At 38.3% G+C, this 13,869-nt stretch overlaps 1 protein-coding gene across 6 annotated transcripts in view; it reads right to left on the bottom strand.

The window, feature by feature from the left end:
• Positions 1 to 13,869, bottom strand: part of Anks1b (ankyrin repeat and sterile alpha motif domain containing 1B) — a 1,319,834-nt gene that overhangs the window by 332,398 nt on the left and 973,567 nt on the right. For all 6 annotated transcript variants that reach the window (XM_023716668.1, XM_004623821.2, XM_023716659.1 and 3 more), the window contains one exon: positions 3,167 to 3,265. In XM_023716668.1, the coding sequence (XP_023572436.1) occupies positions 3,167 to 3,265 (99 nt within the window). The remainder of the gene's footprint in view (positions 1 to 3,166; positions 3,266 to 13,869) is intronic.

The raw sequence follows: 13,869 nt of genomic DNA on the forward strand, positions 1-13,869 counted from the left end.
CTGTATAACCCTTTTTTTCTAAATGATTATTTTTAAGATTGTTGTGAGCTACACGTAAGTTACCCTCTTATCATTTTTAGTGTACAGTTTAGTGGCATTAAGTATATTCCCACTGTTGTGGACATCCCATCAAGTTTTTCTTAAATTAATTTTATTGAGAAAGAAATAGCAATGAGACAGTTTCAAAATAGGTTAGTAGAACAGTTACAATAATTAATACATTGTTGTATTCATAGTAGTTATTCATAGTACAAGATACAGACGTGATATCTTGTCTAAACACTATTAGTATAAATCTTTCCTACCGTTGAACTAAGAGAAAGTAGCTGTATATCTAATCCTAATTTGTATATATATATTTTTTTTTCCCACTATAAAATGGTCCCTCATTTATATCCTCCTTTTTAGGTTAGTCCTGTCAGAGATGGGTATTCCATTGCCATTCAAATATTGTAGGTGCATGAATTCAGCAAAATAATCCAATATAGTCCAGTAGACCAGAATAGTAGTGGGTTATCCGTAGGACTGGCAATATCAGAAGTTGTTGACTCGAGCCTTTTACAGCTCAGCATATTATTATGGCTTTAGCTTTTAGACCTCGTGTTTATGCCTTTCTGCTGGATAGTTAAGACCAAGATAAGGCAAGACCTATATAGCAAGAAATATAGCTTTTATATGTGACAAGGTCAGTCAAATCCTCTGAGGATTTACCCTGAAACCATGTACAGCAGTTGTAGATCCTTTGTCAGTATCAGCCATGTGGATGAGTCACGGCCATTGCTTGACCAATTTTCTCTCTGTGAAAGCCTGAGAGAATGTTTTCTCTCCATGTGACTCTCCTTAGGCACACACTACATCATCAATCATTTTCCTCTTTGGCCCCATAATCTTTTTGATCAGAAAATTTGGGACACCACTGAGTTATAGGATGTTACAGTCCAGGTTCTGTTATGTCCTGTGTCCTCACTCACCTTGAAGGGCTAGGGCCAAAGTGTGGGCTATCCTTGTAGCCCTTCTTTTTCTCTAATTGTTTGGTCTGGAAATGTAAGTTGTTAACCCTCCAGAAGAGAAGCTTAATGATATTATTAGCCTATAACATAGGCAGTTGAGCTTAACCTCACTATGTCTGAATATCAAACATCTTAGACATAACATGGAACAGGTATTTTCTAACAATCATTGATATGCTAAACTTTACATCCCTATTGAATGTGAAAAAATAAAAAATAAAAAATAAACAATTACACATTTTTACACAGAAATTTAGAAATCTAACAATATACAACATTGTAGCAGGACAGTCCTATTTTTTTTTTCTTGTCTCTTGTTTTCTTTTATTATCTTTTTTTTAAACAAACATTTACTTGAGAGAGAGTATAGCAGTAATTGATATGACATTAGAAGTAGTATGTATTTAGAAGTCCAGAATGACAGGCATTCCAAGCATGGCCCTAGTACTACACATTGCTATCCTCGGTGCAGTTGCTTAGTTCACAGGTATCAGCATATATAGTTAGGGTGAGAATCCTACCAATGAATTACTAGTTTCAAAAACCTGATGGAGATTCTCAGGACCATTGCCTTACCCATTTTGTGTCTATAAATGTATAAACGTGGCCCCTGTCATGTTTCCTAGCTTTTCTCCTTGCCCTGACTTTGTTGTTTTACCCTTAACTTCTCGCTTTCCATTTAGTTATGTTATACCTTTCAAATTTTATTTCTTCTTTTAAGTTCTTACTCTAGGGAGACTATAAAATATGTATGCATGTGGGTCTGGTTTATTTCACTTATGAGTATATCTTCAAGTTGTATTTACTTATATATGAAGGCTTTGAATTTATTATTCTTTATAGCTGAGTAATACTCCATTGTATAAAAACACTACATCTTTTTCATCCATTCCTCAGGTGACGGGCATTTTGGTTGCTTCCAAGATTTGGCTATGACAAATTGTGCTGCTATAAACATAGGTTCACATGTATCACTATGATATGATGTTTTTAGTTCTTTTGGGAAAATTCCCAGAAGGGGGATAGCTGGATTGAATGGGATTTCCAGTGCTAGTTTTTTAAGGAGTCTCCATACTGATTTCCATAATGGTTGCATCAGTTTACATTCTCACAAGCAGTGGAGAAGGGTTCCTTTTCCCCTACAGCTTCCCCAATGTTTGTTATTGGTTGATTTCTTTATGATAGCCATTCTTTCTTGGGTGAGATAGTATCTCAGTGTTGTTTTAATTGGCATTTCATGAATGGCTAGTGATGTGGAACATTATTTCATGTGTTTATTAGCTTCTATAGTTTCGTCCTCTGAGAAGTGTATGTTCATCTCAGATGCCCATTTCTGGATTGGGTCCTTAAACTTTGGGGCCCTAATGTTGTTTAGTTGTTTATAAATTCTAGAGAGCCCATCAAGTTTTTCATTATTAATTATTTCCCTAATTCTTGGATCAACTTCATGCCTGGACCATACCTGTAATTATATGACTGCTGCTGGCCTGAACTGCCTTTCTATTCCTCATCAATTAATATCCTATATATCTTGAAATACTAGTACTCACATCCTACCTCTTCCTTTAGCCTCCTTTAAAATCATGTTGGCAAACAGAAGGTCAACTCTGTTGCTAGGTAACACAGCTTACAGTAAAAATGTTGCCTGGTTGGCAAATTGCATCTGTACTGGGAAGGACAATCTAGAACTATACCTGCATGGTAGGGATGGGACACTTTGGACTTCTCTGTTTCATTATTCTTGTAACTAGGCAGGTCCTTTCTGGGGACCATAGAGATGAGGTCTAAGGACTTGCTATGTGTGTCTGGGCCTCTTCTATGGTAGGATGTTTTTAAGCTAGGGCATGTCTATATTTACTCAATATGAATCTAGTTCTTGAATCTGAGATCTACTTGGTGGCTGTATTAAGACTCTCATGGAAGAGAAATTCTCAAGCTGCAGTATTGGTTAGCAATGTTTCCTATATTACATCCTTCTAGGTCAAACAAAGAGAAGCAAGGCCATAGTAGTCATGTGTGTCTGGGCACTAGGCTTACTAAGGCCTTCCCTTGTGGGTTGATATATCGTACTTGCGTATTAATACTCCTTGCATGCCTGAATTCAAGACCATGGGAACCAACTGTCCATGAGAACAGGGCAACAAAGCACTGCTTACCTTTGGAAGTAGCTGGATTGCCTGCAGAATTCTCTGTCTGTGCCCAGAATTAAGGATTCCAATTTCCAACAGATCCTGATCTTCCATAACATTGCTTCCCTGAAACAAGCAGAAACATTACAGGATAAATCAAACATGTATATTGGAGGAAATAAATAACCAACAAACAATTTGGTTTGTATAAACAATGACATCCAGTCATTACTCTATGAGGGTAAGGGCAACTGTGTCACTGAGGAACTTCCTTCTCCCCACAGATCTTACCATTGATGGTTGGATTACATGCACTTGAAGGTTAATTCCCATGACTTTGAATTCTGTTCCTGGGAAATTTAAACACTTCTTGGATGAATTTTCATTTAAGATTATCAGCAACCTCTACATTGACATGAATAAATCAGCTTTTAAAAAATAACCTGAAAATAAATTTTGTGAGGTGGGCTGATAGAAAAAAATTGACAGGTACTAGGCAGGTTAAAAGTCAGGATAATTAATTTTAAAACACTGAAATCCAGACTCCTAATCAAAATATGGGGAAAATGATGAACAAGATGCAGATCTCTGTTCATGACTTCCAGGCCATACACAGAAATAGATTGCTCAAAATTGTTAGAATGCTATGAAGGGCTCAAAGGAGGTATGCGATAGTTTGGGGAGCAGATGATATCTGAACATGGTCAGGTCCTGAAAGTGGAAGAGCAAAGGAGATTGTGAGCAACAACCTGTAAGAAAAACAGTGCACTTGGAAGCTTCCTGTCGTGGGATAATTTGGGAGAGACAAAAAAGGGGAGAAGGGAAAGATAGGAAGAGACAAGGCGACACAGATATTGGAAGCCATGCAGAAGCGTTTAGACTCTGGCCGTGATATGAAGGCATAGGTGGGTTTTAAGAAAAGAATTATGTGATCAGATTCTAAAGTTAGAAAGATCATTTTGGTTTCTGTTACTGAGACTTAATTTTTTTTTAATCTATAAAATGATAACCACGCAACTTCTGAGGACTGATCTAGCCCTGGCAGTCTCAGTTTTTAATGATTATTTTAAACCTCTGGTTATTGATCATGTTGCCTCCAAATTTGAGACTTTCAGGTGTGTAAGCTACAGTTTCTCTTTAAATTGATGAGTTCAATACTGCCACATGAAATAAACGCAGCACAGAGAGACAAACATGTATGATCTCATGTGTTCATGGAAACCAAAAACGATGACCTCATAGTAGAGAGAGGTGGTGGTGGCAAGGCGAAGGGGGACAGGTAGGTAGCAGGGTTGCAGTGTGGGTATCAAACACAGTTAGACAGAGGAAATTTAATCTAATGTCACACTCAGGTAACTGTTGCCTAAAACAATTTATTATGTTTTTCAAAGTAATTAGAAGAGTTCAAAGTTTTCTTTAATGTGTACAGAAATTTTATGCATTTGATGAGACAGAAGTGCTAGTTATCCTGATTTGAACATTATATGTTGTATACACATATCAAATTATTATTCTGTGCCCTATAAATGAGTACAAGTGTTATATATAAATTTTAAAACGAAAGATACAATATTTAAAAAATGAGGAGTCTATAGAAATTTAAGAATCTGGATGGCTGCCTTTCTGGACAAATCAAACTTTCCTATTATTGTGCAATAAAACCCTACAAATAGAAAAGACAGAACGCCTGTTCGTGGAATGCAGCAGTACTGACAGTCCCTCACAGGAATGGGAAGGGTCATCCCGAGGCCGTGCAGACCAGAAGAAGGCTGCTAATGTTGGTGTAGAGACAACGTGGGCTGAGTCCAAGGTGGGAGCTGTGGTGGCATAAAGGAGCAGGTCGACTGAAAACTGTCAAAAGTTTGAGTCAGAGATTGAATGTGTTACGTACTAGGTTGGGTCAGGAGGTGGCTCTGGATGGCTCTTCCTGGAACAAGAAATGCGTGGAGGGAGACCCGGTGCAGGGCGAAGTCAGAGTAACGCCTGCTCTGGACAGAGACAGAGTAGATGGATGGAAACAGTTGACTGTCAGACTATGTCACAAATAGATCACTGAATATTCTTATAAAGACTAAAGCCATTAGAATGGTCCTGTAACTAGGGATTTAAAATGGGCACTCATTGGACAAAAGCATGTTACCTACTCATGGCATCCTTCCTATGCTGAAGCGACAGCAGCCATCTGGGAGGAAGCAGAATAAACCAGGTATACAGCAGCATTATAATGAAAAGCCTAATGAAAACCAAATAGAGCCGGTCTTGGCAAGATGCCACAGGAAACGCTGCTCTCAAGAAACCACTCAGTGCACACAGTGCCGCATGGCTCAGAATATAAGTGAGTGCACTTTGAGCAAGACTTATTATTGCAGAAATGGACTATGGAGGCATGAGAAAGAAGTGTCATACATACTCTGACTTATGCTTTTTCAAGAAGGAGTTACTGGCCCTGAAAAAAAAGTCTTGTGCCATCTGCTTACTGCAGCATTATTAGTTTTTCCATATACTAAATTACCAGCCCACACCTTCAGTTCACACAAGATGCTGGGCCTGTGTGAAGCACACCAGGATCTACAGTTTAGAAAAGCTACAACCTATAGGTAAGCCGGAAATTTGACGCCTGTCTTTGAACACTGAGTTGATTTCATCAATGAAATCAAGCTAGACCACTGTCCTTCCTTTAAGCCATTCATATGTTATCTTTCCTTTCCTCTTTTAAGAAGGGAGATTTTTGGGAGACAAAAATCTAGGGCAGTTAGACATTTTAAAAGAAGGTGTTACATGTATAATGCTATTTTCTGTTTGGGTCAAATTTTCAAGTATATAGGATACTTACTACTTTTGAAAGATGAACAAAAAGAGTAAGAAGCATAATGCTAATTATGAGAATGAACTCAAAGGCAAATGGTGCTAGTTGAGAAATGGAAAGAAGAAGAATAACTTCCAATGAGGCGTACAGTCAGATATTTTTATTTTGCTAATTACTCTAATTTGTTCATCACACTATATGTGTGTGTGTGTGTGTGTGTGTGTGTCTGTGTGCGGGTGTGTGTGTATAGCACTATGACACTATACCTCAGGAATAAGCACAATTATTATATCAATGAAAAATTAGTAATAGAAAGAAATTTTCTCTTTTCCCCTTTCTCTAATACATAGCAACAACCAAGTATCCAGATAAGCCATTTAGCAGGTGAGGATGCTGGGTTAAAAAACCTGAATTGGGATACTGGTAAACCTTGGTGAGTCATGTGTTCTGTTTGGGCTGCATGGTTCTCACCCACAATGTGCACTCTGTTCAATAAATGCTATGATTTCAGTCATATTTGACTTTTGATTGGTATCATGGTGTAGAGGCATCAATTTAAATTTTGAAATTACATTTTAGTGTTTTAGAATTTGTAATTTAGGTCAAAGATCAAATCCAAAAATAGCATCTAAGATGAATATATACTTCTCAGATGAAGAAACACAAATGGAAAATAAATATATGAAAAAATGTTCAACATTATTGGTCATTCGAGAAATGCAAACTCAAACAACACTGAGATACCATCTCACCCCAGAAAGAATGGCTATCATCAAGAAATCAGCCAATAACAAATGCTGGAGAGGCTGTGGGGAAAAGAAACACTTCTGCACTGTTGGTGGGAGTGCAGAGTGGTACAACCACTATGGAAATCAGTGTGGAGAATCCTCACAAAGCTAGGATAGCAGGTCCCATTCAACCCAGCTTTTTCCCTCCTCAGTATTTTTCCAGAAGAACTGAAAACATCGTATCACAGGAATTTATTTGCACCCATGTTTATAGTAATAGAATTTGTCATAGCTAAATCTTAGAAGCAACCCAAATACCCAACAAGTAAGGATGGATAGAAAAGATGTGATATTTTTACACAATGGAGCATTATTCAGTTATAAGAAGGATAAATTTGAAGCTTTTATCAGTAAATGGATGCAACTAGAAACCATACTATTAAGTGAAATAAATCAGACCTGCATGTGTAAACACCGGTTTGTCTCCCTAGTGCAAGAACCTGAAGGAGTGAATAAAATGTGAAGGGTACAATAGACACTGTGACGGGAATCAATCTGTCCAAAAGGAGGAAATGACTGGATAAGGAGGACAGGAGAGGGAACGGGGAAAGAGATACAGCTGTGTAAGTCCACAGGATCGCTTGGGTAATTGTCCTGTGGATTTCTGCTGGTCTGTGGAGAGGAGCAGTTAATGCTTAATACTTTTTGTCTTAGTTTTTTTACTTTTCCTCCTCTTTCTTCTTAAGTTCTTGTAACTTTCTTCTTTCCTCTCTGTTTCTAATTTTGCATGCATACCTGGTAATCTGAACAATTAAGCTGAAGACAACACTGCAAACAACAAATACTTTTGAATTTATATTATTTTGCTTAGTGAAATCCTGTGTCACTTCTAATTTTTTTTATTGCTAACTTGTATTCTATTTAAAATAAAATAAATAAAATAATTTGTAACTTAGCGTTAGGAAATGATTATGGAGGACTTGAAGAATGCATCTTGCTCACAAATCAATCTTGAAATTGTGTTGCTAAAATTTCTTCCAAAGGAAATGATATAATACCTTATTTTTGCAGCATTATACACTCATAGCTTCTCAGAGAAAAATCCAGAGTTTCAAGCCGCACAATTAACCTTCTGTACTTGGGGAGCAATTCGTGCCACCAAGGACCATGAATGTTCCTATTCTTGCCAGCGAGGTAGGATTTATCCTCACTTTATCGCTTGTCTTTACTAAATGTTACGGAATTACAGCCTAACTTCTTTATTCCTCACAAAGGCTGAACATAACTCCTAGCTTTCTCCCTCCTCCAACCACTTTCCACGTAAGAACCAGATCAACAGTTCCCGTGCCTGGCTTCTGCCGAGCCTCCTCATCCCGTACGCCCTCCACCTCCTCACCCCCAAGTACACCTGCTGTCTCTGCCTCATCTTCCATGTGCTGTGGCTCCCACTCTCCCAAGCTTGTATGCACAGAATGATCCATTAAATGCTAAGTATGACATCTTGATTGCCAAACCTGCTCTATTCTTTTCAATCTTGATTTCTAGTGTTCATTGGCCACATGTGTCTGGTGGCCACCGTACTGGATCACATGGATCTAGAACATTTCTATCACTGTAGAAAGTTCTATGAGTGCTGCTCTACAACTCAGACATTGAAAACTCTGGTTGCATTACACAGAAGGGGCAAAAATGGGCAGGGAATAAAATAAATACTCAAGTCATTTTCCAAATAGAATTATTTATATGAACATTAAATTTAAGATCTTCAACAACTTCTCTTTTAAATTTCCAGTTATCAATACAAATTATAAATTTTTTCTACTTTCATGAGTATTTCTTTATTATAGGTTTATAAATCTGTTATGAAATTGACAAGTTTGATTGATAAATTATTTTCATAGCACCTTACCAGGCACATTATATAAGGTGTTGAGAAAAAACAATGATTGGTAAAGTTGTTTAGTCAGTAACTTATTAAAGCCCCAAGGCAATGTTTTTATAAAATCTGTTCTCTTCTTGACAAGAAATGTTTAATCCAAGAGGTCTTTATTGCTTTCCTAATGGAATGAAGAAAAAATTACCTAATATTGTTATAGGTAACCAAATTAGATAGAAATATTAATAGGCAGTCAGACAGGGCAAGGCCCTTGAAGGAGACAGTACCAAAGACAAGTTACCTTGCAATTGTGGGAGGGACAGATGCTCCTGCTGTGAGCCAGATCTAAAAGACCTAAAGGCCAAACAAATGCTTAAAGAGTAGTACCTGGGATTGATATTGTAAATAGGTGATCACCTGAAAAGACCCAAGTGAGTCACCAGCCCAGCCCCCAACAGGAAGAGATCCTGTCCCACAAGCCAGCCCCAACAGGAAGAAACCCTGTCCCATATTCATGCCCGCTTGCTCCGTGACTCGTGACTCGCTTCTCCATTTGGCCCTGGGCATAATCAACTTTACCTAAGCGAGACCCCTTCCTCTCTACCTTAGCCCCACATGGTTTTGCTCTATAAAAATAAACTGAAAGAGACAACTTCCTGGGCAACCCGCTCGGGTCCCCCTTCTGTCCTCTCTGAGACAGAAGCTTTCTTTCCCAATAAAATATTCTACTCTCAACCTCCATTTGTTCCTAAAATTCATTCTTTGGTTTTAGAGAACATGAACTCATCCAGACCAGGTCAGGAGTTTTACTTCCCTGTATCAATATCTTTTTTTTTTTTTTTTTCAACTTAACAGCATGGCTTTCTTTCTTTCTTTTTTTTTTTTTTTCTCCTCAGGTTACATTGCAAACTTTATTGATCATTCACATATCTGTGTTTCCGCAATATCACAATTCGTGCATTTATACATATTTTTTTTTCAACAAATAATACACTGCATATATTCTTCTTAGTGGTTAATTGCTGTACAAGATGCAGACTTGTGATCCTACTTACAAACACCATTAGAAAAAACATTCTATTCATTAAGAGAATGCAACTATATATCTATCCCAACCACTTTGAATACACAGATACAAAATGGACATTCATAGTTATACCCCAATTTTTTTTTAAGTTCCGTTGTTGAATATTATAGGTGTGTAAACTCAGCGAAATATTCTAAAAGAGTACAGAAGCCCATAATAGCATTGGGTCTTCTGTTTAATTGTGTATCAATATCTTATAGACTGATTGCTAAAGTTTCTCTGATTATTGGGAGAATATCTTATTCATGGGATGTTTTCAGTTGTTATAAACCCATAAGATGACCAAATAGAATGAAAAACAGTTTTTATATTTAATGGTGCATTAGAAACAAAACAGTTATTTACTCTCAGGATACCTGTACTAACGAGTCTGTCTCTCAGAATTTCAACATGAGAGAAGTTTGGTTTCATAATGTTAATATGACCACATTCCCCTGGGTGCCCTTCCTTGACATGACATACTACACAGGATGCTACGCAGCACTTAAGGACCATGGCGTCCTGGCTTCTCCTTGCTGCCAGCTTGAGTTAGGCGATGGTATTCATTCACACTCTCCATTCAGCCAAGACAGTAAAGACCACAAGGATACTGTTGATTGGAAAAAATGCTTTTGCTCCATCATGAACTCAGTAAGATGCTTCTCCATGATTCATGTGGCCATTAGTGTTTCAAATAGTATAGCTGTACAGTGCAGTGACACCAAGCTCTTTCAAACTCACACATGGAAAAAAACACACGTTAGTTTATTTCTAACATACGTTTTTATAGCATAAATAACATGGTGGCATGAAATTGTATTTTTTTTCTTGGGATAAAAGAGCTACCTCTTGGCTTGTGTAAATCTTTGAGTCAATCTGATATTGATTTATAAGTAAACTTAATATATGTCTTTTCTGCTTGATTATGATAAGTTATTGTAATCTATTTCAGATTTATAATTCTTCCATCACTATTGGAACATTGCTTTATTTAGTTCATTGTACAAAAACATGTTTACTACAAATAATAACATGATTGATATGTTTCTTCCAATTTTAATTCCTTCTCTCTCTCTAATGAAATAATAGAGGAAAAAATCTTAGTAGTCCATTTAAAAAATATCTCCTAAATCCTCCATTTAAACATATTCTCTACTGCAATGGACTTTATTGTATGTGCTTCACTAAATTTTTGTATTTTTAGCTAATGAAGAAAATGTCTGGGATACTTAAAAAGATCACATAGATTTTTGATTCAAATAAATGTCACATCACTAACCAGTAAGATAATGTCATACATATGCATATCTTTAATAAAAAAGTTTATCTTAGAGTTATTTTAACAAGGTAGTTAACAGGGAGTATGATTATAATGGTTTTTTTAATCACTGTTTTCTCTATTTTACTTTTGAGGTCTGTTTTTCCTTTGAATCATCTGTTGCTAAAATATCAAGAAGGAGAAACAATTTAAGTGGTCAGGTATTTATTTGCTAAATGTTGAGCAAGATTTTGTGAAATTATAAATTATAAATATAATTATGAATCATTTGAGACATGTTCCTGTAGAGTTTAGAATTATGTGCACATGTAATACTGCGAAGTCATTGAAGCAGCAATTTATACTGCTTTGGCTGAAAATTTCACAGGTACAAGACAGGGAGTCTCGGTCTCATCTTTAAGGATCTAGTTCACAACCCTTTAAGTTGACATGAACAAAACTTACTGGTGCACTCTTTTCTCCAGGTCTATATCTAGATAGGTGATAGGTAGGTAGATTGATTCTTAGATAAAAAAGACAACAGGCAGACAGACAGACAGACAGACAGACAGACAGACAGACAGAGCTAAAAGAACAGAATTGGGATCTCTCTTCTTCATCCTCATGCTCTAACCAGACTCAGTTGCTAATAAAGACTATGTAAAGCATTAACAGTATCTGTTCTACTCCTTTGGGAGTGGTGTAGACCCAGGTAGACCCCACACTTCACAGCATGCATTCAAAAGAGGAAAAGACTGACCAGAGGTCTTCTCTCTCTCTCTCTCTCTCTCTCTCTCTCTCTCTCTCTCTCTCTCTCTCTCTCTCTCCTCTGCCTCTCTCTCTGTCTCCTTCTCTTTCTGTCTCTCTTTCCCCATTTCTCTGTCTCTCTCTCTCCATCTCTCTCCCTCTTTGTCTCTCTCTCCCTCTCTGTCTCTCATTCTCCCCATTTCTCTGTGTCTCTCTCCCTCTGTCTCTCTCTGTCTGTCTTTCTCTCTGTCTCTTTCTCTCCCCCTATTTCTCTCTCCCTCTTCCTCTGTCTTTCCCTGTCTCTGTTTCTGTCTCTCTCTCTCTCTGTCTCTGTTTATCTGTCTCTCTCTTCCTCTGTCTCTGTGTCTCTGTCTCTCTCCCTGTCTCCCTCTCTCTTTTCCTGTCTCTCTCTCCCTCTCTGCTTCTGTCTCTCTCTCGCTATACATACATACATATATATATATATATATATATATATATATACAAATGAGTTCTTGCTATCTTTTTTCAACCTTCACAGCAATGGCTATGTAAGTTAGTGTACATTGCACACATACTGAATTTTTCCTGTGCCAAGCACTGTTCTGAATGCCTTGTAAGTACTGCCTTATTTATTTTTCACAGCCTCTCCACAAGCTAGGTACTTAAATAACTTGAACCCAAAGCTGGTTGGAGCCTTCTGCATAATTTATTCCATTATCCCACACCACCTCCAGTGGTATTAATGTAGGCAAGAAAGGTTCAGTCAAAAAAAAAATGGCTAGACCTAAGCCGTTTATATTTTTACCTAAGAGCCATATGAAATTCATATGAAGGCAAGTGTTCCAATGTATTTTATATTTGGTTTCATGGCATTTAAGCAACAATGAATCTCCATCCTTGAAAAAGAATTTGGAAAGCGCTCTGACCCATTCTTCTCCTCTCTGCTCCAGGCCTTTCTGTTCACTGAATCATAGAATCAGGGTTGGCAGGGACCCGGGGTTTTCTAGCCTAAATGTTCCCTAACTAACTGCAAAGCTCTAACTCCGCTTTTGAAGCATGGTGTCTAGCTGGGTTTACACCATCTCCAAAGGGGTAGGGCGGATATAAAGTGCTTTAAATGGCCTTTCCCAGCAGCTGAATCTGAGCGGGGGGTGGGACTGAGGTCTGGGGGCCACCCCAATTCTACTCCCTCCGCTCCCACTGCGACACAGGCCGAGTGCTGCAGGAGTGCTACCAGAAGAACACGCCAAAAGCGGAGATGAAAGGAAAACAGTTAGCAGCTGTCCTGTGTCCTTTTCCCATCACAAGCTGTGAAGTTTTTTTTTTTTAAATGTCTTTTCCTTGAGTAGGCTGTACATAATCTTGGCAGGTATTTGCATTTTATTCTTCTAGCTAATATGCTGAACATTTCCCAGTGCTTCACAAGAGGAAAGTGAGCAGCACTTAGGCTAGCCTGGACACTCTGCTCTTCACAGGGGAGGAACATGGCGCCTGGGGACTTCCAGTCAGCTCCTCTCCCAAGTGCTCTCTCTATGGCAGTGCAGGGGATCAACACAAAGTGACTGCCACAGTTTCTCTGAAGCCCAGCATGTGGATCAACATGGCTGAGGTGCCTCTGGCTAGTGTATTGTGTAACTCGCTACTTTCCAAGCTAGGTCTACACAGGGCGCCGGATACATCAGTATGGCGTCAGCTTGGCGGGAGGATCCAGCTCTTCTGCACAGCCTTGTCAGGGGGCCTGACCAGGCAACGGCGGGAATGACATTCTCCTGGTCAGGGGCATGGCCCAATTTTCTTTTAGGTCTCTTTCAAGTTGGATTTACGAGAGGGGGTGTCTAGAAATGAACAAGGATGAAGAATGAGAATGAATGAAGGGTTTGCATCCTTCCCAGAATGTGTCTAGCATCTAGAGGGAGGAGTGGCACAGGTTCCCTGACAGCACAGCCTGGGCTGAGCACTTTGTGATCATGATGGTGGATTATTTGGTCCTCTGAGTATTTGTTGGCCAGTCCAAAGCACAACTCATTAATCCACCCAGGAGATGGTCATTTAAGTGGCAATGGAATACCCATCTTTGACAAAACTAAACAAAAAAACAGGACACAAGGAAAGGACCAATTTGTATCTGTATATGCAGAATAGTTAGGGTAGATATACAGATACTTTCTCTTAATTCAATGAGAAGAAAGATTTGTACTAATAGTGATTGGACAGGATATCATGTCTGTATCTTATACTATGAATAACCACTATGAAGACAAAATATG

This window comes from Octodon degus, unplaced genomic scaffold, assembly GCF_000260255.1.
Source record: "Octodon degus isolate 3935 unplaced genomic scaffold, OctDeg1.0 scaffold00004, whole genome shotgun sequence".
Classification (NCBI taxonomy): domain Eukaryota; kingdom Metazoa; phylum Chordata; class Mammalia; order Rodentia; family Octodontidae; genus Octodon; species Octodon degus.